At 40.7% G+C, this 26,569-nt stretch overlaps 1 protein-coding gene and 1 long non-coding RNA gene across 7 annotated transcripts in view; one reads left to right on the forward strand and one right to left on the reverse strand.

The window, feature by feature from the left end:
* The window catches only part of ASAP1 (ArfGAP with SH3 domain, ankyrin repeat and PH domain 1), a 149,107-nt gene that overhangs the window by 120,926 nt on the left and 1,612 nt on the right, over positions 1-26,569 (reverse strand). For all 4 annotated transcript variants that reach the window (XM_027880278.1, XM_027880273.1, XM_027880275.1 and 1 more), the window contains exon 2: positions 9,304-9,390. In XM_027880278.1, the coding sequence (XP_027736079.1) occupies positions 9,304-9,362 (59 nt within the window). In that variant the 5' untranslated portion in view covers positions 9,363-9,390. The remainder of the gene's footprint in view (positions 1-9,303; positions 9,391-26,569) is intronic.
* LOC114055801 lies at positions 52-25,202 on the forward strand. 3 transcript variants are annotated; one of them, XR_003570837.1, is made up of 7 exons: positions 59-145; positions 935-1,056; positions 9,315-9,447; positions 10,005-10,066; positions 12,977-13,081; positions 16,927-17,042; positions 25,127-25,202. It is a non-coding gene; the product is annotated as an uncharacterized LOC114055801 (long non-coding RNA). The 3 variants fall into 3 exon arrangements; XR_003570838.1 differs by lacking the exons at positions 12,977-13,081; positions 16,927-17,042 and having other exon boundaries at positions 52-145; positions 938-1,056; positions 25,127-25,187; XR_003570836.1 differs by lacking the exons at positions 12,977-13,081; positions 16,927-17,042 and having other exon boundaries at positions 25,127-25,187.

Consider the following 26,569-nt stretch of genomic DNA (forward strand, 5'->3'; position numbering starts at 1 on the left):
ACCCCCGGGGCGAGCCTGAGGGGCTGTTTCTTTTTCATCTTCCTTAAGTCCGTCACGGCCGGTCGGAGCCCCATCCACCGGTGATGCAAAACCGGGGGTGTGCAGCCCCCGCTGACAGAGCCGTCCCATTCCGCAGCCTGGCTGTGTAGGTTTTTACCCCCCTCACACTTCGTTAATTTTTAAGAAGTCCTCCTGTGTCTCAGAGAAGCTGCCGTGGCCGATTATGTATTACCTGAGCCTTCCCAGAGCGAGGGCTCTGTCTCTGCTGCGATGGCAGCGCTGCCCCGAGACCTGAACCGCGGGGGTGGCAGACCTGAGTCCCCTCCAAAGCACTATTTCTGAATAAGTTAACATATCCTTTTTTTCCATCACTGTGTCATGTAACTCAGGGAACTGACAGACAGCTCTAATGATATTTTTTTTTTTTTAAGCTAAGGTTTTGGGACCCATATGTTCCTTTCTAAAGAAGGCTTAGTCTCAGGAGGCTCAGGTAATTATGGTCATCTGCTGTATCAGTGTGATTTATTTAGCCATGCTATGTGATTTCCTACTCTTTGTGATTCTCTTCGCATAAGCTCGGCCATTCAGGAATGGGAAATATACTCAAGTCTGAACAACTGAAAGTGAGCAATATTATATGGCTATATCTATTTCAAAAGTTTTTATATTATCTGTATAAGGACCTACTGCATTATAATGCACTTAGGCTTTTACATGGTTTTGTATGCAATTTTAATAAAATGACTGTACAACTCAAAAATAGTTGACAGTATCAACTGAAGACTGCAATGCCTGAGTAAGCATAAAAAGGAGATACCTGATTTGTGTATACCCATAAAAAATGATTTGTATGCAGTTCTGCCAGAAAAAATATGACCAATACTGCTGAGAAATGGTCCTGCCTGAACATGTTTCTTTGATTTCATTGCCTTAGCAGAAGCCCTCCATATGGCCATGTGATTGCTGCTGCTGCTGCTGCTTCACGTGATCCAGCTTTCTGGCACAAAGGCTCGGAGCTCGTACAGATGATTGTTAAACATCATGAGACTCTGCAAGGTAGAGTAGGCAAGAGGAGGAGGAAGCCAAGAAAAGAACTGTGTGGGAGTTGCACTGAAAAATGGATTTGGGGAAAAAAAAAAAAACCTGAAGCACTGAATAAGTGGCTGGAGGGGAAGGAAGAAAATCAGTTGAGGATCGTGTTCGTAAGAGCAGTGGAGGAGGAAGAGAGATTAAGAAGATAAAAATGGCTGGTGGCATCAAAAGCATTATAGAGAGTGAAGAACTGGCTGGGGGGTTGGGCCAGGGAAGAGCAGTTGGTAGCATCAAAAAGAGCTGTTTTGGCATGCCCAGCCTGCTTGGAAACTAGATGGGTGAGGGACTGGGATAGGGCCTGAGGGCCAAACAGGGTCTCTGTGGTCATCCCTTGTAATTTCCTGCAGAACATCAGTCATGGGCTGTCACACAGCTGTTCCTGGGCCAGACCTGTGGTCTGCTTGTCAGACATGGTGTTCATGATAGGAAAGGTCCTGATCCCTCTCTAGCAGATATCAAGTGAGGATAAATCCATTGCACTGATGGGCTAACTGGTTTAATTAATTGGGTACTCTCACTGTTAAGGTTGAACTATTCCTCTTTAGGCTGAAGTTATTGAGTTTGAGCACTGGTCTCTGGACTGTAAAATAACCTTATGTGCTATCCCAAACAAATCCTACCCGAGGGAGTGCAGACAGAAGCTGGACATACTGCTAAAGATGTAATTTCTTCAATACTATTTTGAGAAAATTTAAACTGCAGAAATTAGGAGCGTGTTCAACTAAGAAGGGGAGTAGGCAGGCCAGGGAAATTGGAGCAGTGAAGAGTGACAGAAGTGAAAGCTGAGTAGAGAGTAACGGCAGCTGAGCTTCTGTGTTACCTCATCAGAGAAAAAAGTTATCTTTTGAAATGAAATATTAAATATATAAAGAGGAGAATGAATACAGAAGAATACTGGTAAATAAAGAGAACAGCACAAGGCCTAAAGAAAAAAGGAAGATCAGTAGCTACCAATCATAATTGCCTTTTTTTTTTTTTTTTGACAGTTCTGAAATTGTTAACTGTCAAAGAGAACATGGTGCTGTTTTGCTGCACAGAAGCATCATTTCCCTTCCCCTATACAAATGTTAGTAGAGAAAATAGCCCTGTGGGCATGACCTCTTTAGGCTTGGATTATCTTCACTTAAACTCACTGGAAGCAAGATTAGTTAATTATGTGATGTTAATAAAAGTAAATTATACAAGCTGCCTATAAAAATGTGCTTAGGTTTAAAGTAGTCAAATTATGTAAGTATTTCAGATAACGTTTAGTGGATTTCAGATTTAACCATATTTCCTGTTTTGAATTGCGATCAGTATCTGAGATGCAATTCTAAATTTGTAGGATGCACTTCTCTCTAAATTGTCACTAACTGAAATCACTGTTTCACTTCACAAATGTCAAAGAATAATCATCAGGGTGTGAAAGTTATATTTCACAGCGTCTGCTCTAACGCTATCTTAGTCTGTGCTAGATCCTGGGGGAGGCTGTGCTGCAGCCTTTTTCTCATGGAAGGCTTGCCAATGAAGTAATGCTTATCTCACTCCCCTTGGTATTCTGAAGTGAAATGCATCTCTGTGTCCATCCTGGGACAAGCTAGTGCTGGTGAGGATCATGGAAACAGCACTGGAAAGCACACACCTTACTGCTGATGCATTGCAGTCAAGGAACCTGTGCTGTCTTGCCATCCCACCCGATGTTTCAGTCTACAAATCCATTTAATTCCCCGGCTTTTTGTACTTTGATTGCCACAGGAGAGTTAATTACAGCAAATTGATAATAATTCTGCAGTGTTGGTGATAGTCGCAATGTTTAGGGAGAGGCTAAGGAACATAGCAATGAGAGTACAAACTGCTAGCACAGGTGTTGTGCAATAAATTGAATAGCAGGTGTAGTATATTTCATTTTATAGACCTCTAGACAGCTTATATTTAGATTGAGATCATCAGTTCATTCACAAGACCTGAGCAGGAGTCATCAGGTGATGATGACTGTTGTCATCATTGCAAACTTTGCAGCATGACCAAAAGGTGCTAGAGGTGAAGAGCTACATGGCACTTGCACAGCTCTTCACATCATCAGTGCAATTAACTGTTGAAACCACACAGTGGTGAGGTAGAGAACAAGATTATCTTTCCACTACAGATAAGGAGCCAGATAGAGGAGCCTGTGGCCCTTCTGTGTTTGTGGCTGTCAAGCTTTAGTCATGCAAAGTCAGCTCTTCAGGATATCAACACCTCATCTGGGCTGAAGCTGGTGGCGGATCTCCTGTGGGATATGCTTATGCTGCCCGCAGAGAGCAGCCCCAGGACCACCCTGAGGTCACATTTCCCTGCTGCATAGGAAGCAGGCTCACAGGTACAAACCACGAAGGTGTGGCTGCTGCTTGGCTTTTGTAAACAAGCTTGACCCAAGTTCCTGGCTGTGCACCAAACCCTGCCATCAAGCATGCTCAGACAAGCTGCCTCCAGGGCCATTTGCAGCCTGTCAGCGTGGTGCTGAAGGGAGTTGTTAGCTGGAGAAGGAAATCACTATGCACAAGGCTACTGTGCAGATAACTCCTTTTGCTTAGTACAGGCATAGTCATGCCGGGATCTCACATGTCAAATTTGGGGTTTTTTGATTGTCAAGTATGAACGAGATAATTCCACTTTGCAAATAGGGGTTTACATCTACACTCTTTTCTTTGCTCTCAAGGTTCCCATCTTGATTGTTACTGCTGATAAAAATGGTGTAGATTAGACATTAGTGTTTAATTAAAACATAAAATCATTGAAATTCACATGCTTTTGTTAGTAAACTACATAGTTGTTCTTTTTATGCTCTTTAACATCTTCACCAACATGGAGAGTGTCACCAGCTCAGCAGCAAATAGCGACAGAACTAGTGGTGTGTTAAAACTCATCAGGAAAATATCCTTAGGCTATGTTTCTCTACTATACTGCTATCCTGAATACATTTGTGGTTTGGTGTTAGATTTATCCATTTCAGCTAAACACAGTAGTCAGCGTTACTTCCCATCCTCCTCCTGATCCTAACTCACTGTATGAGATTACTGTATGACATAAGACAGCTGTGGCATTTAATACCCCATAAAACTGGTTTGAGATTCCCCAAGAAAATGTCTATATGGTAGATTGCTGTTGCTGTATTTTTATATTATTTTCAGATAACTTCTGACAAAATTAGTAGGAAAGGCTTATATGAGTTTATGGCCATAAGTACTAGAATATCCACAAATATTTCTGATTATCAGCTGTTTGAGTTGGATGTTGGGCTTAGAGAATAAAAGAAGCTTCAAATCAACAAGAATCTCAGCAGGCTGAGTTTTGCTTTTGGTTTTGGAGTATCTCATTTGCTAAAACTCAGTAAACTTTTTTTGTTAATGGAACTCCCATAGTTTTGTTTTGAAAAACAAAACCACCCCATTTATGTAAGGACATGCAGCATCATCACTTTGTACTTCAGTGGGAAATGTTTAGTCAGGAGGCGTTTCACCTCCAGGAGCTGTGTCCTCTCAGAGGACGGCCCCAACAGCTGAGTGAGCCTTGCAGAAAATGTAACAACTACATATTTTAACCTGCAGCATGTTTACACGTTTAATATCACATAAGTGCACGATGTACTCACAGGAAAAGGCAAAACCTATTTTAAACATTGAAGCCTACATCACACATTGTGATGGGTACTAATTTGCTTGAAGGTAACTTATATGGTAAACTGCAGAGTGTTTCTGCTTGAGAAAGAAGGCTGTTGGCTTTGACATTTGCAAACAAATCCTTGAAATGATTGTGTTGCTGGGACAGAACAGTCAGGTAATTTTCCAGTCAAAGGAAACTGTTCTTGTCTGTATCATATTGGTGTACATGCGGAAAACCAAAATCCAGGCTCAGGAAACATGCTGATTGCAATTCTGTGGGTTTAGGTGACAGTATCTACCAATACAGTTTATGGACTACATGAGCTGCATCAACAATTTGTGTTGCTGCTGTGACTGTTTTCAGTACAAGGATCAGCTGATTTCAATTTTAATACTGGCATCTCTGAGCAGTTCTCTTCATTTGGTATTTAAAATGAGATACGAAAACATAAGCAACTGTCTCAGAAACTACAGTATTAGTTTAAAAGCCTTTTAGCATTAACAATAGTGGCCTAAACAGAAGGTTCTTTTTGCATTCTTTCAATATTAATATGATAGCAAAAAGAGAACTCATTGTGTTCTCATTATAAATGACATTTTGGTAACATTAAGATCTTGCAATTTTAACACTATGTGTACCAAATGAAAAAGATTAAATCACAACATCAGAAGTATTCTGCTGAGTGATATGTTTTCCATCTTACTTACTTGAATGTCCTGGGTGAGCAGCTTGGCTGAATGATAAGTAAGCTCAAAGAGCGATCTCAAAGGGCAGCTGAAAATAACAGCACTGAAAATGAAGTGCAGCGTTGAGTTACACAAGATTAAGCTGACTAATCTGCTGATTCAGTTTTGCCTTTGTTTTTTGGTTTTGTCATGCAAGATCAAGAGTCATGCAGACAAACGGGTAATGGCATTCCAGGCTAACAATCACAATACCATCAATAAGCAATGGGCTTTTCCCCTGCAACCTCTGCATCCTCCAAAGAGGAAACAGGAAAATGCTCACCTGTGGCAAGAGGGAGCAGGCTCAGGACAGGGAAGGAGTGTTCTTTTGCTTGTTACAGGTGTACTGAATTTGGTATTTCTGTTTTACAGTAGCTTTTTGTTAGAGTTGCTCATTTAAGAAACCTTACGTCAGTTTGTAGGAAGTGTAATACTGCATATGAGAAGCCATACAAGGAGTGGCTGAGGTCACTTGGTTTGTTCAGTCTGGAGATTGGACAGCCCAAAGTTACCAAACTCTTATGAACGCTGATGGATAAGAAAACTGTCAGTGGAGCCACTGGAAAGTTTAACCCTTGCCCACGGTGTGAATGGGAGCCTGCTCTTTGCTCACAGAGATGGTCATTTCAGAACTGCTTACCCCTGGGAGCTGCTCTCCCAGCAGTTCCCACCATCACTGCTTTGGTGAGGTTGAGGACCAGCACAGGGAAACCTGTCAGTGGTTATCCTTGCATTCCTGACCCTGAGCGAATCCTTGGAGGATTGTTGGAAGGGCACTGCAGGCACGTTGGCATGAGAGCAGGCCAGGTCAGTGGGATTGCAAAGGACAAGATGAAGCCAATATATCATGAAAGGGTACTCTGACTGAAACAAGAGGAAAACAAAGCAGGAATCATAGTAGCTGGATGCTTTTTTTTTTTTTTTTTTTTAATATGAGAAATAGCAATGACTAAAATCGGAGAGTGAAACTGCAGAAATGAACATGTTGCAGGGCAGCTGGCATAGCAGGCTCTCCAAAATAAAAAGGGAATGAAATAAAGCCTCAACCCACATTGCAAACATTTCAATATTTTCTCTTTCCCTCTGGAAACGATGTGGCTGTGTCATTACCAGGCACATCTCTGGTTCTACCTAAGCAGCTAAATGTATGCTGATGGCAGCATGCGTTTTGCCTGCAGTGAAAATGGAGGTTCAGACCAAAAGGAACCTGGGAAGTAGTTTGAAAGTGAAATGAAGGCTCTGTACACCTGGGGTCATGTCCTTGGGGTGCCATTCATGGCTCCAACGTGGCATTTGATCTCTGTGTGCATCGTTTCTCTATCTGTGGAATGCAGACAATCACATTTATTTTTCTAGGTGAAAGCACACTGGGCTTTTACAGCCGAGTACTGCTATATCAGAACTAAGTATTTTTTACTATACATTTAATTGTAAGAGTTTCAAAAACTAGCTGAAAGATGAGATGGGCTCCCAGACCAAACAATTTTTTCAGCATTTTATTAGATAGACAAAAAGGTTTGGCAGGTAAATTAAAGGGTTTCTTTCTGATAGGTGGTCATGATGTAAGAATATAAAGCAGAAAGATCTGTTTTTGTGATGGATTTCCCCCTCTGTATTATGATTTTATTAGCATAAAATCAGTACTTTGTGGAAGAAGAGGGACTAAGACCCTAAACAGAGGCAGAGAACTCATTTGTGCCTTTACTCAAGCTTTGTTCAGACATAGTTTGCAGACATGAAGTGCACCTACTGAGTTGAAGTTCAAATGCGGGCTTATAATGTTGAGTGAGCATACTTCATTTCTTAATTTCCTAAATAGCATCTTGTTGGAGAGATGCTGGAAATAAATATGCAGATGCTGGATGTTATAAAAAAGGTCCTTGCAAACCCTGAACTTACTGGCACATCTGCATTTCCCTCATATAAGCTACTATTTTCAATGATGCATCACTTGGCCATACTCTGGACTTAAACGTAGCATAGGAAATTTTCAATGCCTTTTGGTTTTTGGTGGGATTTTATTTTGTTTGGGTTTTTTTATTTATTTGTTTGCTTTATTTGGTGGATCAATATGTTTAACAATACAGGAGACCTGAAATAATTTGAGGCATATCTGCTTTAATGCTCAAGCAAAAATTACTCATATTTAAAATTATGGTCTGCATGTTTTTTTACTGTAGATGTTTGAATGTTGAAGTTGTGAGGTTCTGTTAAAACTCAGGATGGCAGATAACCATATGGAAGCTTTTGGAAACTAGTCTTACTGTGTGAACCAAATCTCTGTTGGGTCAATGTTTATGTGGTGCTAAATGAAATAAAGAAGTACAGAATTTCAGTCTCGAAGTTCACCACAGCAGCTCTTTTCTCTGATTACTCATTTGCTTCTACTTTTAACCACTGAATGTGAGCTTGCATCTTCCTAAATTAACTGACTCTCTTGTCGAGAGTGAACATCTACTCACCTGTCCTGCCTCTAAGGATTTGTTTAAGTCAATGCTCATCCCAGAAGATTTGAAAGGGGGGCAGAAAAAATGTCATAATCCTTCAGTTCTTAAAAGTGTTATGGGAAAATAGAAATTAGCAGAAGAAAAAGATGTTTCATGCCTCCATGGATAGGAAAGGCTCCCCATAACCCTGGTCTTTATCATCTTTATCAAGATGATCAGTGTGGGAGAAAGATCCTCTAAGTGTCCCAGTAATGGGAAAAGTTTCAGTCATGGTTTACACCTCCTCAGGAACTGCAGTCATGACAAAAATATGAAATGAAACTGGGTTTAATTAATTTCAGGGAACTTAGCACTACTTATTTTCTTGTTGGTGGTTGTGTTTTATTTCTCCAAGAAAATCTAGGAGCAGTAGGACATAGAAATGTAAGTGCTGTTTCAAAATCAAATAAGAATGTCCAGCTTAAGAGCTTCATACTTTTTCAAAGATGATTGACTTCTGAACTCTTGCTTATTTAAGACATCGTGGACTTAAAAGGGAAAAATATGTGTAGCCATGTGACAAAGCAAATGCACCAAAGGAGGATTTATTCAGTTTTCAGAAGATCAACAGCAGTGATTCACCCTCTTGGCTGGTCTGGAGTGCAATATGGTCAACTAATTCCCCCAGGGAGGAAGAAAAGATGAAAGTCCCACAGCGTTGCAATGGTCACAGGGAGCAGTGACCTGTGCCAGGGCAGCTCCAGCCACTGCCCCAGGTACAGAGAACACTGCAGCCTTAACCATCAGTGCTGTGGTTCAAGCCAGGCAATCCAAATGTAACTTTTAGTGGTTCAGTGAAACACAGTGAAAACTTTAAAACAAGAGCACTCACCATCCAGAGACTGAATAAACAAAAGCATATTTAGACAACTGTGTGCTGTTCAGCACTTTACATCACGCAAAGAGAGTCCCTTCTCTTTTCAAGCCCCCGCACAAATCTTGCCTTAGATTTTTCAGGCTGATCTCAGAGATTTGTTATTTTCAAAGTTAAAACAACATCAGTTACCAGATCTAGATGAGTTGAAAAGAAGGTCCTTTTTATTCCCTGTGCCCCTTATCCAGCTCTGAAACTATTACAGAAAAGCAAAATATCTAATAAATGTGTTTGTTTCAGTATGTGCTCAGGTGATCAGTGTTTTGTAAGGATTTACTAAGTTTTTGGAATTTTTGATCTTTGGAAGGATCGATAGTTTAGACTTTTTCTGAGAAACACCCACTGTAGTAATGTCCAAAGTAGCATTAAGCAGAGAAAAAAACCCACTTGCAGGTATTAAAATTGATAAAACCAATGTCTTTTGGGTTTATTTTTCATAGATTCTGTGATCTGCTTTTTACTCTTTAACCTGGTTATTTATATTTATGTCTTTTGTCTCTCTTACCGATTCCATAGTGAATCTCTTGAAGAAAAGCTTGAAAGCCTGGATGCTGAAGATCTCATGTCTCATCTGTCACGACCAGAAACTTACCTAGATGAGGAGAAAAGATCAAGGAAGTAAAACTGACCAAACTATGGGACTGACAAGGTCACTTACTCAAACAGTCAGTATGAAACAATGTCTGTTAATCCTTCAGTGATGGCAGTTTATTGTACATTATTTGATCACTGAATTGGATATTTTGAATTTCATTGTGGTAAAGAGATCCATTAGAAATCCCCTGAAAAATAACACCTTGTTAAAAATTGCCACAGGAGAGCTTCATTTAGCTGGCTGGGAAAACTCTCTGTCTAACTCAATGTGGCAACTACTCACTCAGCTGCACTGAGTGCAGCGCTGTTAACATCATCTGTCCAAGTTGTCTGACACTTCAGAAGACCCTGTTTTCTGATATAACTTCAGTCTAACCATTCAGGCTGAAAATTCCCATGTCAGGTGTATGCACCAGACTTATCTTTTTTGGAAGATGGAGATAAGACTTGAAGGATAAAGAGACTGGGAGCAAGAAGTGTTCTGACGGGGAGCAATCCTGCGTGTAAGAGAGGGAAAGAGGGTGTGGGGGGACAGTCATAGCATGCCATGGAAAAGTGGTCTTGCAGTTTTTCATCAGACTTCTCTGCCATTATATTGTGTACTCTTTCCAGTTTAAGCATTGTGTTGCTCTAGGGGAAGGAAGGGGTTAGAGATGCTGCAGAGCCTCAGACAGGTAGGCAGGACTAGCACATACCTTTCACTTTGAGCCCTTCTGGGCCAATCTCCATGTTTGGTCCAAAGGGACAAGGCAGAAAAAGATTGACAGGATATTGGTGCTGGGAAGGAGAATGCTACACAGAAGACATTGCCACAAGATGATAAAGCCAGGAGTCTGGGACAAGCCACGTGAGACAGAGAGATGTGGACTGGGTAAGCTGGCAGAATGAGAGACGTGACAAGGACCCTTAAGGATGAGATTGGGATCAAACAGAGGAGCTAAGGCAGCAGGGGAATGGGAGGCCGTCCCCAGATCACACCCTTTGCTTGACCAGTCTGCCCATTTTCATTTGAGCATGCCACTTGATTCCTTGATTCCATGAGGAAAAGCACATCTTCTCCTCTGTAAGTCTTTTTTTAAACTTCTATCTAAGAGAAGTCTGGTTAGGCCTGTTGACCTATTTCCCCAGAGACTGCTGTAGTTTGTTTATGGGGTTTGTCCTGTTTGTTTTGTGTTTCCAGATATGTCATGTGGGTCTGGAGGTTTGCCAATCCTTAACATTAAAAATAACATGGAATAATCCCTGTCTCCAAGACACATGAGATTCAATTAAAAATTGCAACATAAGAATTTTTGGATGGGATGTTACTATCTCATTTTTCCCCTTCTGTTTCTGAGCCTTTAGGGTACTTTCAAGTGATGTTGTCAAGAGCTTTTTGTTATTAGAAGGGCTAGACAGCTCTTTAACCAGCAGATTTCAGATTTTTACATACTGCCTGGAAAGGATCTGCGATTCTACCAGATATGCCACCAGTTTGGCAGCAAAGGAGAGGAAATGGTTATGGGCTTTGCTTGTAAGGAAGAGGTGAGTCCTTTGATTTGAAGTCAAGTAAACAAGAGGAGAAGTATCTACCTTAAACCAAGAACATTATGCCTGAATGTTGTGTTACATGCAGGAAAAAGTTATTAGAAGAGGGCCTGGGCACTGCACTGGGTTTTTTTTGTGGGCTGGGAAAGACCTCCCCTGGCAGACAACTGAGTACCACCATCTTACAGCAAACCCATAGCCACCAGCAACCTTGGATCTGATTCAACCCATGATGACATGTCTGCTTAAAATTGTTTAATTTTACAGCACACCTCTTTCTTTTAATTATATTATCCATCTCCTTAGGCAAAAAAAGTCACCTTCATCATCATGGGTTTATACTATTCAAATCAAAGCAAGGAATAAAATATATATAATGGCTCATTGCTTTCTGAATCGGATGCTGACCTAAGTTCACAAGTAACTATGATTTACATTGGATTATGTTTTCAATTGATGGCAATTTATTTTTCAGAAATGTAAAAAGCCACAGAATCTCTTTATATCTGCTGTGATAAGCTACTGAATATTATTTAATTACTCATTTGCCATAAGCAGAGTTATCAGCATTTTTGGCTAGATCTCAGTCGTTTAGGATGATTGTGTTCCCTTTCTATGTCTTCTACTGATTTTTGGGCCTCTTGGTACAGCAGTAACCAGCAAATAAATGAAATATCAAAGAAATCTAGAAAAATATTCATAAAGAAATCAAGTTGTTGGAATTTATTATCATTGATTGGTGAGAAATAACACTGAGAAGGAAACATATGCGACTCTCCTAGAGAGAGGAAAGGTGATGAATTTGTTCACATGGGTTCAACACTGAATCTGTGACCTTTGGACAGTTTATTAGGGCACCATTCAAATGGCAAATTCCTCAAACCTCATGCCCATGGAAGTGATTTGTCTGGGTAAAGAGTCTTTTGAGGCTAAATACAGCTTTTATGAAACTCTTAACCCAAAGACAGTAGTAGAATTTGGGCTGTGTCAAGATAGCATTTTGACTCTATCTCTCATCCCCCAAGAAAAGAAAACCAGTGCTTCCCAACTGTAGTTGGCAATGTGAAGATAAAACTATCAGGTTTATATAAAATCCTTACATGTGACAGAATATGAGTGGGAGCAGGGAGTGAATATGAAATGTAAAAGCCCAGAACAGATAGAGAACAATGAAAACCAGGGAATTATGATTGCCTTTTACCCAGGGACACCTACACCTCAAAAGAGAAAGACTAGTTGGGGCTTAAGTAAGAAGGGGGTCTAACTAAGAACAGGTTGACATTAGTGGCAGCTGGGTGGCAATTAAATTCAATACAATAATACAGTAGCTGATTCCATTAGGAAAGCATTTTTTCTTGTGCCTGATTATAAATACATACAATTATGTTGAATTAATTGGTACAGTCTAAGTGCTTGACTAATTCTAATGCTTAACTAATAAGTATAGTGACTTAAATCCCTATATTTTTAAGCTTTTAAAACTGGTTAAATAGCGTGGAAAGCCAATGGATTCTCAGTAACAGAATATAAAATTTGCCAATATATTTTCTAATAGTCAAGAAGAGAATCTTATGCAGGGATTTTGCAGAGGAGAAGAAAATATCAGGAAATATTTTCTACACTGTTTAATTACCTGCATTAGATATTGCTTAAAGTCTGTATGATTTCATGCATAAATCATTTAATGACTTTGTTTGTTTTTTTATTTTGGAGTTTTGTTTGGGTTTTTTTTTCTTTCTTAATAGAATATGCAACCTGGGCAGCAATAGTACAAATACATATTTTGCATATATAATGAATATTTTAGGGCAAATGCTAACCAGCCAATTTTTCTCACATGCCTGAACTGTAGTTAACCCAACTAGAAAAACTCAAACAAGCAAAAGTTAATATTGTTTCTACAGTCACTGATATAACAATAATAGTAGTTGTGCACCACCATGCTGAAAATCAACTCCCTTTATGTCCAAACAATACCGTGAATCACATAAATCTGACCTTGATATACAAATGTGATCATGTAGTAATTATAGCTCTTGTGCTTTCTGTATAAACAGACTACTTCATCTGGAAATGCTGTAGGGTACTGCTTCATTCTGCAATTTGCAGCTAATGACTGAGCAGAAAGCTTTTATATCCCAAGAAGCTTTAAAATAAAGCAGGTAGAAAAATCTTATTTCCTGCAAATGAAAAAAAATAAGCTGTTATTTGAACTGCTGTGAATCAAATCTTTGCTCTATATTCTGCTGAAAAGCAGATCTTACAAATTTAAAGATTGTCTTCAAAAATGACATTTTGCAAAGGCTATTAAAGATATTTTCATGAGCAAAATATAGAATTTAATTACTCAGTCCATGTGATAATTGGCATGTTCTTTAACAACTGTAAGTTTAACAAAAATGTCTTTGATTTTGTGCCAGAATCTGCTTGTTCTGTTTGTGTCTATGCTGGTGTCATCCAAACAGGATGTGACAAACATATGTTCTTTGGCTTTGTCCTAATCCATGATTTGGATAACACTATTACAGCGTGGTCTAACAAACTTCAGTGAAGCAAATCTGAGGATATTTGTCTGTGGACTTGGTTTTAGTATGTCCTAAGCAATAGAAGCTCTGTCCTGACCTCATACATTAGCTGTGTGGGTTTTCAGTGATTCCATAAAAATACACTATCAAAATAATATGGTGTTTATAAAGATGGACTAAATCCTGAAAGAAAACAATAATGGAAAACTTATTACTGACTTGTACTAACCCAACATAGAGCCCAGAAATGACCCTGAAGAGCTGACTGACATCCTCTTGATGATGAGTCCTTATTTATAAGGGTTTTTAAGAATGTAAATTGCTCAGGTTTTAAACTATTCATAAATTACATTGATGATTTTAGATAATTCTAGTTTCTTAATCAAAATTGTGTTTAATGCCAAAAGTGCCACCAAAGTTTATAAGTATTACATCAGTAGTATAGATTTTTTTCCCCTGGAAAATTTAAAACCTAAAAAAATATCAAGATAGCTTTCTTGAAATAAACTATATTTTCCTTAATTCCATCCTGATTGGCATGAATTGCATTACGTTTCTCTGATTCTTTATAAATAGTGCCTGGAATTAGCCAGTCCAGTGTTTTACACTGGATTGATGACAGGTTATTAATCCTCAGGTCATTCCACTGAACTTTAAAATATATTGGCAAAGTATGAGATTTCTTCTATTCATCTTGAAATACCCACATGTTAGAATATGTATGGAAAATCAACTGAAAAATTCAGAACTTTTCTTGGATGGCGCTTTTAGAAATAGCAACTGATTAGAAAAGAACCTAGTTTTAGGAGATGGTATGACTGTTAGAATGGAAATTACTTCTCCACCCTCATCTGATATGATTGTCATATGATTATGAAATAATCATGGATGAGCTGTGCAAGAGCTACAGAATAGTTGCACTGGACAGTGTGGTTTAGGAATTCATGCTGCAAAACATAATAATTCAAAAATAATTCCACAGTTTTGTACTATATCACCATCATATGATGTAACAGCACATTGCTATAGGGGGCCAGAGGGCCTAAGGGTACTTTTTGGTAGATTTCTGCAGTCTCATTCAGAGGTGAATTTTCTTTAAGACTCAGATGTATGACAAAGATTTGTGTAAGTATTTTGACTGAAGGACTCTCTGGTTTTTGAAGGCTGTCTTTTGTTATTTGTGTAAGGGCTTCAGGATGATGGTGTTGTGAGTTAAATCTCCTTGTATACACTTAAGAGTGACCTTTTTATCACTTCCGACTGTATCCATCAGCTGTTTCTTGGGCTCAGGGAAGAATTTTTATTTTGTGGAGGCCGCAGCTAATCAGAGTGTCTGCTGCCCAGCTTCAGACCTCTGGAGAGCTTTCACTGATCTCATCAAGGGTATTTTTTTATATTTGATGACAAGGTTGCCATCCGTAGCCTAAAATTCTGAGACTATAATCCACTTTTGAAGACTGTAAGGGGCTAATAACACAAAAGAGCACTTCCCACCTTCTCTGTACAGTTAGTTGCTGCTTAATTATTTACTCAGTACATAGTCAATAGCAGACTACCCTGTGCATGGTATATAGATTACAGATTAACAATATAATCTGAATGCAACATCAAGCCCTCTGGTCACTGCCCCTGCTCCTTCTCAATAGCCACTGATTTTGGGCTGAATTCAAGATCAGCCATTTGCTGGCCGTGATTTTAGGAGAGAGTCATTATTAAAATTAGGAACTAAATCTGGTATAGCCATACTGAAGATCAACTTGTCAGATGCATTTGAATTTTCCATGTGCTTCCTTCTTACTGTGTCAGCAGCTCCCAAGCAAAGCAAGCAGCACACCTCCTGCTTCCAGCCTTCATTGATTAGTCAGGCACTAATGAGGTCATGCATTGTCCTTACGTCTGAACACCTCACAGAAGTTAATATACTTCATATATATTTGTAGGATGGTGACATCAGACTGAAGACAAGCCTGTCAAGCTCCAGTTTGGGACTTATGCTTGTGTCTAGTCTGGTGTCTCAAGAAGAGAGCCAGCCTTTGATCACAAGGATGGTTTCATGGTGCCTTCTGCCAACCCTTCTCGTCTTGGTACTGCTCTGCTCTTCAAAGTGGTGTATTTTTCATGCCTTCCCCTTCTACCAAGCAGAACCAGTCTTCTACTTAGCAGCAGCCCTGTGAAAATGTCATTTATTTTGGCTCAGTAATACTTCCAATACTAGCCATACTTCCAATACTACCATCCTGTCCTTCAGCTGAGGGCAGAACTATCAAAGAATTTAATAAAGAACTATCAAAGAATGTAATAAAAAGCACATAGGAACCTCAATACAGGTATAGAAATATGTTCCTGAGTATTCTCTTCTTTTGTTTTTTATGTCTTTATCTACCCATATAGTGAGTCATGCACAGATCCATGAGCATGGATCATTTTCTCTTTGAAATCAATGGCCTAAAGTTGTGTAAGGGGCGGGCTAGGTTGTATGTTAGAAAAAGGTTCTTTACCCAGAGGGTAGTTGGGCACTGGAACAGACTCCCAGGGAAGTGGTCACGGCACCAAGCCTGACAGAGTTCAAGAAGTGTTTGGATGATACTCTCAGGCACATGGTGGGACTCATGGGATTGCCCCAGGAAGGGCTAAGAGTTGGGCTCGATGATCCTCGTGTGTCCCTTCCAACACGTTATTCTGTGATTTTGTGATTTCTATCTACATAAAAAATGAGATTAACTCAAAAGTAAGTGATGGAACAGAGCTTTAACCGCTTGATCCAAATTCAGTCCATGTAAATGGGATTCTTTGCCTCTATTTTAGTAAGCTCTCACTCAACTTCTAGTCTGTAAAAAGTGGGATGTATCTGACAGAGTATCTTTGCCTGGGCTGCTCACTGCAGGCTCCTTTTATTGTTAATTTTGATACAGTAAATACAGACAAGTGAAAGTAGGGTGCAGTTCACCTCATCCGACAGATGTTTAAAACAGTGATACTAAAGTAGATGTCTACAAAGTCATCTGACTCACAGCCTAAACTGCTTCTTTCATTTTACTGACTAAAAGAGAGAGAGTAGGGTGCTGAGCCCAGAGATAGACACCTACCCCAAAGATGCTGCATCTCCTAAGTGCATTGCAGCAGAGACTTCTTATTTCTGCCTGAACCACACTAGATGGTTCAGATACAAGACTGTATGGGCAGATAAAAACTGTACCTCTAATTCTACAGTCAATAAGAGATATTAGGAGGAAGAAAGCAAATTTGAAAGAAAAAAATCCCAAAACTTTTAAGTGAAAACTCCAGGAAAAAGACCCTATTGGTGCACTATAATGGATACTGATGTATTTTCCTGTGACAGTCTAATGGGAAGTTGTAGTGATCTTTAGATTTTCTTGGGTAGAAGTTGCAAAAAAACCTCACAATAAAACTATATGTTGTCATGTAAGTTTTATATTTTTACCAGTGGAATGACACAGCTGAAAAATAACCTCTTTTTTCAGTTTCATTTGTATCAATTTCCTACTCAAGCTCACGTGACAGTACTTGGGCTGCCTGTCTTGGTGACAGCATGAATTTATACAGACACAAGCAATCAGATCATACAATTTTCAAGAAGGTAGGAAAGCAGTGAGACTGAGTGTCTCCAGGCCTGAGGGTAGTTAAAAATACTGAGTAACTCACGCATTATTGTCTCTAAACGCTGCTTTTTATTTAGTAAATCACTTAATAAAGAAATTAATTTTACCAGTATATTAATCAGTTAAACTGGCGAAAGTGTTGCTAATATCTCTGCAAGTGACAGTGAGATGAGTACCTCGTATGTACTTGGATGTGGTTGGCTCATGGTATAGAAAGTAAAATGTGCGTGATGGAAATCTCGAGGTTTCTTTTGACCTTCTGCAGCTATGGAGCTGAGCTGCCTACTTGCTAGAAAAAGAGGGGGGAAAAAAAAAAAAAAGACAACTATTTCAAGGGGCAATTATCTAAATGAGCTGAAGGAACCTGGGATGACTAAGTCCCCAGTCTCTGGAGAGTTTCCTCTAAGCACTTTGATGAATTTTAAAATGGTATTTCATTCTGGGTTTTAATAACGTAGCCTTGCTCCTCTTTTTCTGGCTTTAGGCAACTGTTGTGAAGTCCATTTTTTACAAAAGCATAAGGAACCTGAGTTAATAAGGCAAAGTCACTAAACCCAGGGCTGCAGATCTGCCAGATGCCTGAGTGCAGGTGAGAGGCAGGTGTGTGCACTCCCTTCAGCGTCACACCTACCAAAGTGGGCCTTTTGATCTGTCTGATTGTGGGTGTTTTTCACTTGCAGTTCAGCAAATTAATTAAAGGGGAAAGAGTTTTGGTGTCTCTAGCACAATCTCTAGTGGCAATTTATGCAGCCTTGGCTTCCTTCCTCTGATATATTAATGACCTGAGTCTCAATCTTGACAAGACAAGAGTTATCTCTGATTAGAAAAACCACCGGCACCAACGGGAGGTGTCAGTTCCCATCACTGGTTTACAGTTTTAGGTCGGTTTCTTCAGTGAGCAGTGATTGAAGTGCAAATGTTTTGCTGCTTAAGTTGGAGTCACAAGCAAATCTGGCACTGAAATATCAAGCCAAGGGAAGGTTTAGAGTGCCTTAGTCCCTGGGAAAATTCAAAAGCCTGAGTCAGCTGCCCATATGTCACATTACACAACATCTGGAAGGCTGGACACTTAAAGTGGGTTAACAGGAGAAGACGCAGTAAGAAGGAGGCACCTAAAGCACCTAACAGGGAACACAAGAGGCGCAGTTGGGCTGTGAGCACAGCTTTGGGGTTGTCTGTCTCTGCAGCAAACTTGTAATTGTGAATCTGCCCCTGGATATGGGAACTGAAGTCAGCCCTCCATATCTTGTAAAAATGCAATGCTCCCTGTAACACTTGAGAAGTTTGTGGCACTGTGTTCTGGGGAGGCTCTGTGATCAGTCCCCTCCACTGCCTGATGGGACCACGATTTCCAGCCAGCCAGTGCCTATCCTCTCCCACAAGTGGTCCAAGACCACTCAGCAAGGCCTAGAAATTGTTAGTAGTTACAGAACATTCAAGTTAAATCTTCCTTTGTGAAAAACAAAACCAATACCATAGAGCATTGTGAATCTATCTGAGATTTTTTTCCAGGGAACATCTGATCCAATTTAATTCAATAAGACCCATTCCAGCCATTAATCTCCAGCCAAATTTTGTTTTTTATTTCATTGTACGTTATGATTTACTGCACAGCTCTCTGTTCATTATTACTTAGAGAAGCATCTGTTCAGATCCTCCTTCTCTTGATCTCCTGATCAGGAAAATACTGTGCAGATGTGAACAGAAGTAAGACTATTATTCCTCTGAGAAAACTCTTCCCCAATTAAAAATAGTGTCTGTGAGGGAAGTTATGATCTTGCAAATAGCTTCTGCTTCTAAGAAAGACTACATTAACAGCACAAATGAGGCCAGCTTTCCTTACATCAGGTCTACCGTTAGCTGCATAAGCCATGCAGTAACTGTCACAACTGATATTGCAGAAATATCCTGGGAGGGGTTAAAAGTGTTGAAATCCCACATATATCTCCTTCAGTACTTAGAAGAACCTGAACTGCCCAGCACATTCCAGAATAAAGCTATTTCCTTTTCGGGAAACAAGTGTTTTGTTTGCTTCTGTCATGGACAAGACAGGACAAAGGAGAAACATATTTTCTGTTGATAACTACTGTTGAGACCAGAGGGTGTTGTCAGTGTTCACACAGATGCTGCCTGGTCACTGTAATCGTTCCTCCGCCTTTGCATTCTATCTGTAGGAAGCAGAGCAAAGCCAGTTTGCTTGGGAGGCAGTTTGCTTCTGGAGTAGGAGCTGAGTGATACTGCTCAATTCTAGTGTTTGTGACCACCACTCATCTCCTGCTTAACCTGGTAAACTCATTTATGTTGCAGGTGGCTGGAGGTGCTAAGGAGCAAAAGCACTGACCTGTATTTTCTGGGCATCTCAGTTTCTTTCTCATCTACTTTCACTTTCTGAAGGGACCCCAGTGTCTTTCTGCAAGATGCAAATTGACTTGTCTTCAACAGCCTGGCCCAGCTGATGGTATTTATTTAGAATAAGCCTTTAATTATAAAAACAAATGTTCCTCAGCTCAGGATGGATTTACATTGTCCTGCACTGGGAAACTCCAGAGGAAGAACTAAACTCTTGTCTACCGAAACCCTAATTAGTGGACTGAAATAACTGACCTCACTTTCAAAAGGACATTGAAATAATCTACCCAGAACTTTGTTATGAGCTAACATTCTGAATGTTAGGCAATCAGCTTTTGAAAATTACTGATTTAAGCTTTTACCTACAATGTCCAGCTTTAGCAAACATGGTCCTCTCCTGGTATCAGTTGACTAAGCAAAATGTTGCCACTGTACTAGCAGCCAGCACTAGTGTGCAAGCAATATTGGTGTCAGGATATTATTATTCCCAGGAAATGCCTTTTTTTGCATTAACATGGTGGTTTAATGGCCTAGTTAATGGAAAGAAGGTGTTTCTCCCAAGGAGAGAGGATTTGAGCACTCAGATAAATAACAACAGGTGTATTTCACCTAAATGTTGTTGCTCCTAAAGCCATGCTGGCATACCCAGGTTTGGATGAACACCAAGGAGGTTTGGGAACTCTGAAGCCCCGTATGGGCAGCCTGGAGGGGCAAATGCTGGTGGAAGTTTTTCTCCTGGGTTGTGGTGAGCACAGCACTGCATTCCCATGGAAATTCTCTTTTTATCTCTCAGTAGTTGTGGCTTTTACCCTGGGAAGGAGGTAGTTAGAAGTTTCAAGCATTGTTTTTTTCTTCTAGCAGTCTGCCTGTTTTTACAAAGTGTGTAGGAGCTCTTGAGTCCTCTGTTCCTCCACCTGTCTTGGCTGGGGAGGAGTCAAAGTCTCAGGGGGACACATGCACACACAGTGCAATTACTTCAGTCTCACTCACAGAGACAGGCTATGGTATTGCAGAGTTCTCAGTAATGCATTATTTAAATTCCATTTAAATAGTATGAATTTCCATGCTATAAGTTACTTTTTTCTCTCAGGATGCAAATCACAACACAGATAAGGTTCCCTTAAATTATAAGGTGTTTTTCAGCACCAGCATCATGGAAAAGTGTTGTCCAAGGCTCCTTGTTTTCCTTAAGGTCAGCCTAAACCTGATCTTACCGGTTAGGGTCACATTCTCTCTTGTGCCTAATCTAATGGTGTAAATCTGTGTCAGGAGTTTACTTCAAAGCCTAGCTCTCTTGCTCAAATTGTAGCTGTTGGAGGGCTTTGCTTAGGACAGTGTTGATATGACTCAGAGGACGTGAGCCTATTGCACACTCCAAACTTGAGAAGGAGATGCTTAGAAGCTTAGAGCTTATTCTGTTTGGGAAACTTTGAAATGGGCAGAATTAATGTTAGAAATGATCCTTGGGGGAAGGATGTTTCTGGCTGAAGAGGAGCCTTCCAGCCAGGCTGTTCTCTGTGCTTGAAGGCAATGGAAGGGACGAAGTGTAGGAGTTTATGATATACCCTGTGCAGACATGTATATACCACCCTGTGGGGGAAACACCGTAATTACTGTTCCGAGCTTCCAAGGAACTCTGGGAAGAAAAACATAAATCTCAACCATCTAGAGATTTCTGTAATTCAGACCAGGTGTCAGGTAGGCTGTTGTATGGCTCCAGCACATGACTTACAATCACCTTTTTATCCTTGTTCCTGCTGCTACTGACGCCCTTTAAGTCTAATATTCTCAATAGTAAGGAAATATGTTTCCACTGAGCCAAATCCCATTTGTCTAGGTAGTGAGAACAAATACCAGTTGTAGATCATCTTGGATAGTCGATTTTTAACCCCATCCTGGTCAATAGCACAGTATGATAGCTCCTTCTCAACCCCAAATTCATAAAGACAGAAAATAAAAATTACAAATGACCGGTGAGATCTGGGGTTTTGGCTAAGACCTGTCTTACAAAATGTAACATCGGAATTATACCCTGGTGTTTGATAATAATTCAAAAGCTCTACACTTAATGTAGAATTATGATACCTGTTAGTATTAAATACCTTAATTATTTTAAAATATCTTCAGAAATTATTCTACCAAGGTAGAGGTCCTCTTTGTTCATGAATACAGATAACTACTCAGTTGTAGGAATTTCTGATCCTGACAAGCTTGGCTAAGTACTTAGCTACTAATTATGAACAGGAATAAAAGGACACCTGCTGAAATAATTATTAAAGGATGTGCAACTACAGCCTGCCTCTTATCAGATGGATGGAGCAAGTATCCTACATCAGCAGAGAATGCAGTCTTACACATTTAATGACAAATAGGCCATTATGTAAATGATTACATCAGTAAGCATATTAATTTGGTGAATACTGAACTGCTTGGATTTTAATGCATAAGGAGAGTAGCAATATAGTTCCATTCTAAATTAGATACAATAAGCATTAGATTTCCATGGTGCTGGCATAATCTTATTTACTCACCAATAAATCTGGAATATTTCCATAAAATTCAGTTTGTAACACTACTATAAATCAGCTAGGAAAGTAGGATTGTACCCTCACTGTCAGTAATGATTTAATACCTGTAAATTCAGGGAAAAATTCCTTCCATTAATTTGTCTATCCATCTTTGTCTACCAATCTCGTGTACCCATAAAAACCTTTTTTTAAACTGATACTTAAAATGTCTATTAGCTTGAGTAGGAAAAAGGCTGCAAATCCATGTTACAAATATCTGCAGGACAAGTACATCTTAACTATGAGCTCTGGCTTAGAAAATCCTCCAGATGAGATCCTGGAAAGCCAGGGCCATAATCTGGGAATCTATTGCTACACGTTCTCCCTGTTCAGCTATTGTATCCTATATGTGCCAGCCACTACTGCAGACAGGATCCTGAAGTGTTGGCTCAGGTGGTTTTATATTCCTATACAGAATCATAGTACTATGCTAAGGGTTTGGTGCTATGCTGAATCTAGATACCATAAGGCTTGTCCTAGCACCTGAAATATCCTGCTGCCTCTCTGTCTGGCAGTTCTGGCCAGGACAAAATTGCTTTCTAGGCATTTGGCCAACTGCTATAAAAAGGACATGCAGCTGTGCCAGCCGTGGCAGGAGACATCTCCTGCCTCCTCTCCTTTCCACCGTAGTTTTCAGGAGGACATCAAACATGTGCTCTGCATTCCCCACGTACCTGCTCCCTTGTGGCTACTTCAGAGATGAACAAAAGTAAGTGGGAGCCAGCCACGCTACTCCTGCTACTGGTCTAGGTAGTGCCTGCAGTGGTTACATCATAATTCAGTGCTAGAAGGTGGCAGTCCCAGGGGTGTTGTTCAACCACTAACTAAAAGCTGATTTCCCTTCTCCCCAGACTGGAGAATAGATATGGAGGGATGCATGGGGTTGCAGGTCCTCCTGGGATTCTGGGGTACAGCTCGATTTCTATCTTCAATCCCATCCCATCCAATCACCGTGTCACAAGGCTACAGCTTCAGTCACTGTAACCAGCAGAGAGGATTTGGCAAGACCTTGTTTGCCTTTTCTCCAAATCAGGTTGAGTTTTCAGCCTTAAGGCCACACTCCAAAAGTCATTTACTTTCCCAGATCAGGGACCATTCTAGTGATTGTTCAGATGTGCTATTTTTACCTGCTAAATAAAAAGTGAGGCTTGCAGCTGGGTGAAGAAGATTGATTTCCCTCTTTTATTTGTGCAATGATCACTTAGGATTGTGTCTATGTGTAACCAAGGCTGTCCTAATCCTGGACTGAGGATGCACTGGATCAGATGGCAATTAAAACCCATGATCTTAGGGAGTCACAAGCCACTTGCAGAATGTCTCATGGACAGCTTCTCCCATGGGGAGATGTTGCAGTCTCCAGTTTTATGTCTTCTTTAAGCCCAAAATTCTTTAAAACTGGATGTTAGCATTAGTCCCCCAGCTCTGGGATAAGGAGCACTGAGGCATCATGCAGGTGCTGGAATCTTTACCTAGACAAGCAAAACTGCTCATCTTATTCCCCCATATCTCTCTAGCCTTTCCTCCCTGTCCAACAAATTCACATTTAGGGGATGGAGGAGCTCTAATGAGGCATTTTACCACCCTCGAACAGGGTTGTTCTTTGCCCTCCCTCCCATAGCCTGGCTCTCCAACACACACCACCCACCTATCCCTCCTTCCTCCAGGGATCACACAGCAGTCACAAGCAACTCTCGGCTTCACAGCAAAACTTCTCCAATTTGTTTGTTATTTTTCCTCTGGCTTTATTTATGAAAGTGGTGTGCCGGAACACTCTCCCCCTTTTTGCCACCTCTCTTCCCTCCGTTTTGTTTCCTTTCGGGCATTTCGCCCTGGCACACCAAGTAAAGACACGAAACAGGAGTTGGAAACATCTGGCCCTGGCTACAGAGCATTGTCAAGAAGTTCTTAGACATAAAGTCAGCTTTTTCCCCCTCTTCACGGGACCTTGCTCTAGGATGTTCAAGGCTTCCTGCCGCAGCCCCCAGGGTGGCCAGCAGCCCCCAGTCGGGGTTCCACTCTCTCCAACACAATTACAGCCTGAAAATGTTTAAAGGCAGTTTCTTTTGATTTAGCCACATGCTTCAAATTGTTATGTGGTTAACCACTGAGAACAAACCCCCACACAAATACCTACGTATCAACTCGCTCCAGCCAGGGTGGTAGTGTCGGGGGAGGAAGGGGAGAGGGGAGGCTTCCTCATTTTGCTTTTGATGAGAAGAAAATAGAGTTTTCTTTTGACTTTCCCAACTGCCAGCAGCTACAGCACCACGGTGTGTGCTGGCTGATGCCCATTTGATGCACATTTGTTTGCTGATGAAAGGAGCCTTGCTTGGCAGCCGTGGCCATGTACCCCACAGGCCACGTCCTGTGCTAGTGTAAATCAGCTTGTCTGGTGAATAGGAGCTGAAAATGCAACCTCCTCTGTGTGTGTGTGATGTGAAGGAGCCAAGCTGGGGGAAGACTTCTGCGCTTTGACATTGCCCTATCCCATGTCCCTTAACTCTTATAAAAACTGAATGCTTTTCTGCTGACTCACAGAGACACATGGATTTTGTTAACTCCAGTCGAGATAGAGGAGGATACACTAAAAGCATCACTTGGCAGGGCTGAACTCAGCTTTGGGATTCCGGGGGACTGAGCAAGGAGTTTCACAGCTCACTGTCTTCAGCAGGGATGGAGCTTGGCTCGTGGGTGCCACATGGGAGGAGCAATGCGTGGTCTAGGCTGAGCCCTGCCGCTAATCAGTCTCTGAAATAATGGCCCATATAGTTGTTTCCCTCCCTCTCCTTGTGCCCTGTCCCTGGAACACTGCAACTCCCCAAAGCCCAAGAGAGACTTGGAGCCAACAGCAATGAAAAAAGAAACACCCCAAAACAAACACAGAACTCAAATCCCCTCAGTAATTCCATTGCCTCTACTTAAATCTTCTTAAATTACAGAGGGTTTTAGTGAAGTAAATTAACTTCCCTTTGGTTGCATTTCCTTGTATTTTTGAGGACTATGATGCTGGAGAGCAAATTGTCTTACAAACACAATCCAGCATAGGAACAGTTGCCAAACACGACTGGCAGAGCTGTTCATGTAGTGGTACCGAGAGTGGATCTTTAGGATCCATCTTAATTTTATTTTCATTTAAAAAATGGCAGATTAAAGACAATACAAGGTGGCTAAGGGATTCTTGAGGCTAAAGCTGCAATCCAAATGTGATCTGCTTTCTCAGTTATAAAACAAAATGTAATCCTTTGCTTTTTGTGGAAAACTGCATAAAAAGGAGGGGTTAAAAGCTTTGGATGTGGGGAACATTTCTGGTGAAAGTGGTTTAGTTCCTCATCTTTAGTTTATCATCTGAGCAGTCAAACATCACTGTGTGTATGAAGTTAGCTCTGCAGGACTCTGTACCTGTCAAAATTGTTTATCCATACTTGCCAACAACAGCAAGAAAGGCAGGAGGACTGGCAGCCGTGATGGTGAGTGAGTTGGACACATGGAGTGAGGGCGTATGAGTTGAACCTCCTCACTGATGCAGAAAAAGAAAATGAGTGAGGGAAGGAACATTAAAGCATGAAGAGTCTAATCTTACAGAGTTTAACGGTTGTGGTGGGTTACAAAAAGAACAAAAGAGACCTTTTGCAGAATATTTTCATGGGCAACTGAGTAGATAAGTCTTGGTTACCAGTTAGTCCTCATGCTGCTGAAGGTTCAGCAGAAGCCCCTACTGGGGGATATTGTTACATTAATATTATTGGTTGTGGGTAGCTGATTGGGAATATTGCGCTTACATAATTAAAAACTAATGTAATGATCACTTATCAAGAAATTATTAAGGAACTAGTTAGTGCTTGGTATAGTTTTGTGAAAAAGCATAAAAAATCCTATGTAAGGGCTATCACGGAAAAAAAAAAGGAGGGAGGCGGGCAGAGAATTCACGTTTATAAAAAGAAACACGTACACAATGAGCTGAAGGTTGTGCTTCTGCCCTTCCTGCTCTGGGTGTGAGCAGAAGAGGAAATACCAAAATACCACCAGAAAAGCTATTCCCACAGCATTCCCAACCTGGCTGAAACCAGAAAAGTTCTGACAGCCCTGCAGAAAAGGGGGTAAAATCCCACAACCGACCTAGTCCCAAGCATCCTGCTCATCAGAAAGTCAACAAAATTTCCAAAGACGGGAAATTTGGGTAGACCTAGATGAGTCTTTATATTTTCCCTGACTCCTCATCTTTACTTTGTATTTTCTGCAGTTCGTGGGTCATTGGTGACATTTGACTCTTCTTCCAGCTTTGAGAGGAGCACATTTCTGCTGCTGCCAGTTTGGTTGCGTCCATGACCACAGACCATCAAACTGCATGTTAACCACAAGGCAGGTCCAGTCTAACTCAGTGAGGGGATCCTTGTCCCCCGCTTCATTTTTGACAGTCAATCCACTACAATGAGAATACAACCTGCATACACAGGAAGAACTGACCTTTCAGTGCATAAAATGCCATCAGTTTCAGCGTTGCCCCATGTTAATGATTAAAACTGAATTCCTGAAGGCTCCCAGGCAGACAAGACATGAGTTTGGTCTGACTGGTCTCGTAAACTTTCCAC

This window comes from Empidonax traillii, unplaced genomic scaffold (assembly GCF_003031625.1).
Source record: "Empidonax traillii isolate 1590-97213 ecotype Southwest subspecies unplaced genomic scaffold, ASM303162v1 scaffold66:size1465758, whole genome shotgun sequence".
Classification (NCBI taxonomy): domain Eukaryota; kingdom Metazoa; phylum Chordata; class Aves; order Passeriformes; family Tyrannidae; genus Empidonax; species Empidonax traillii.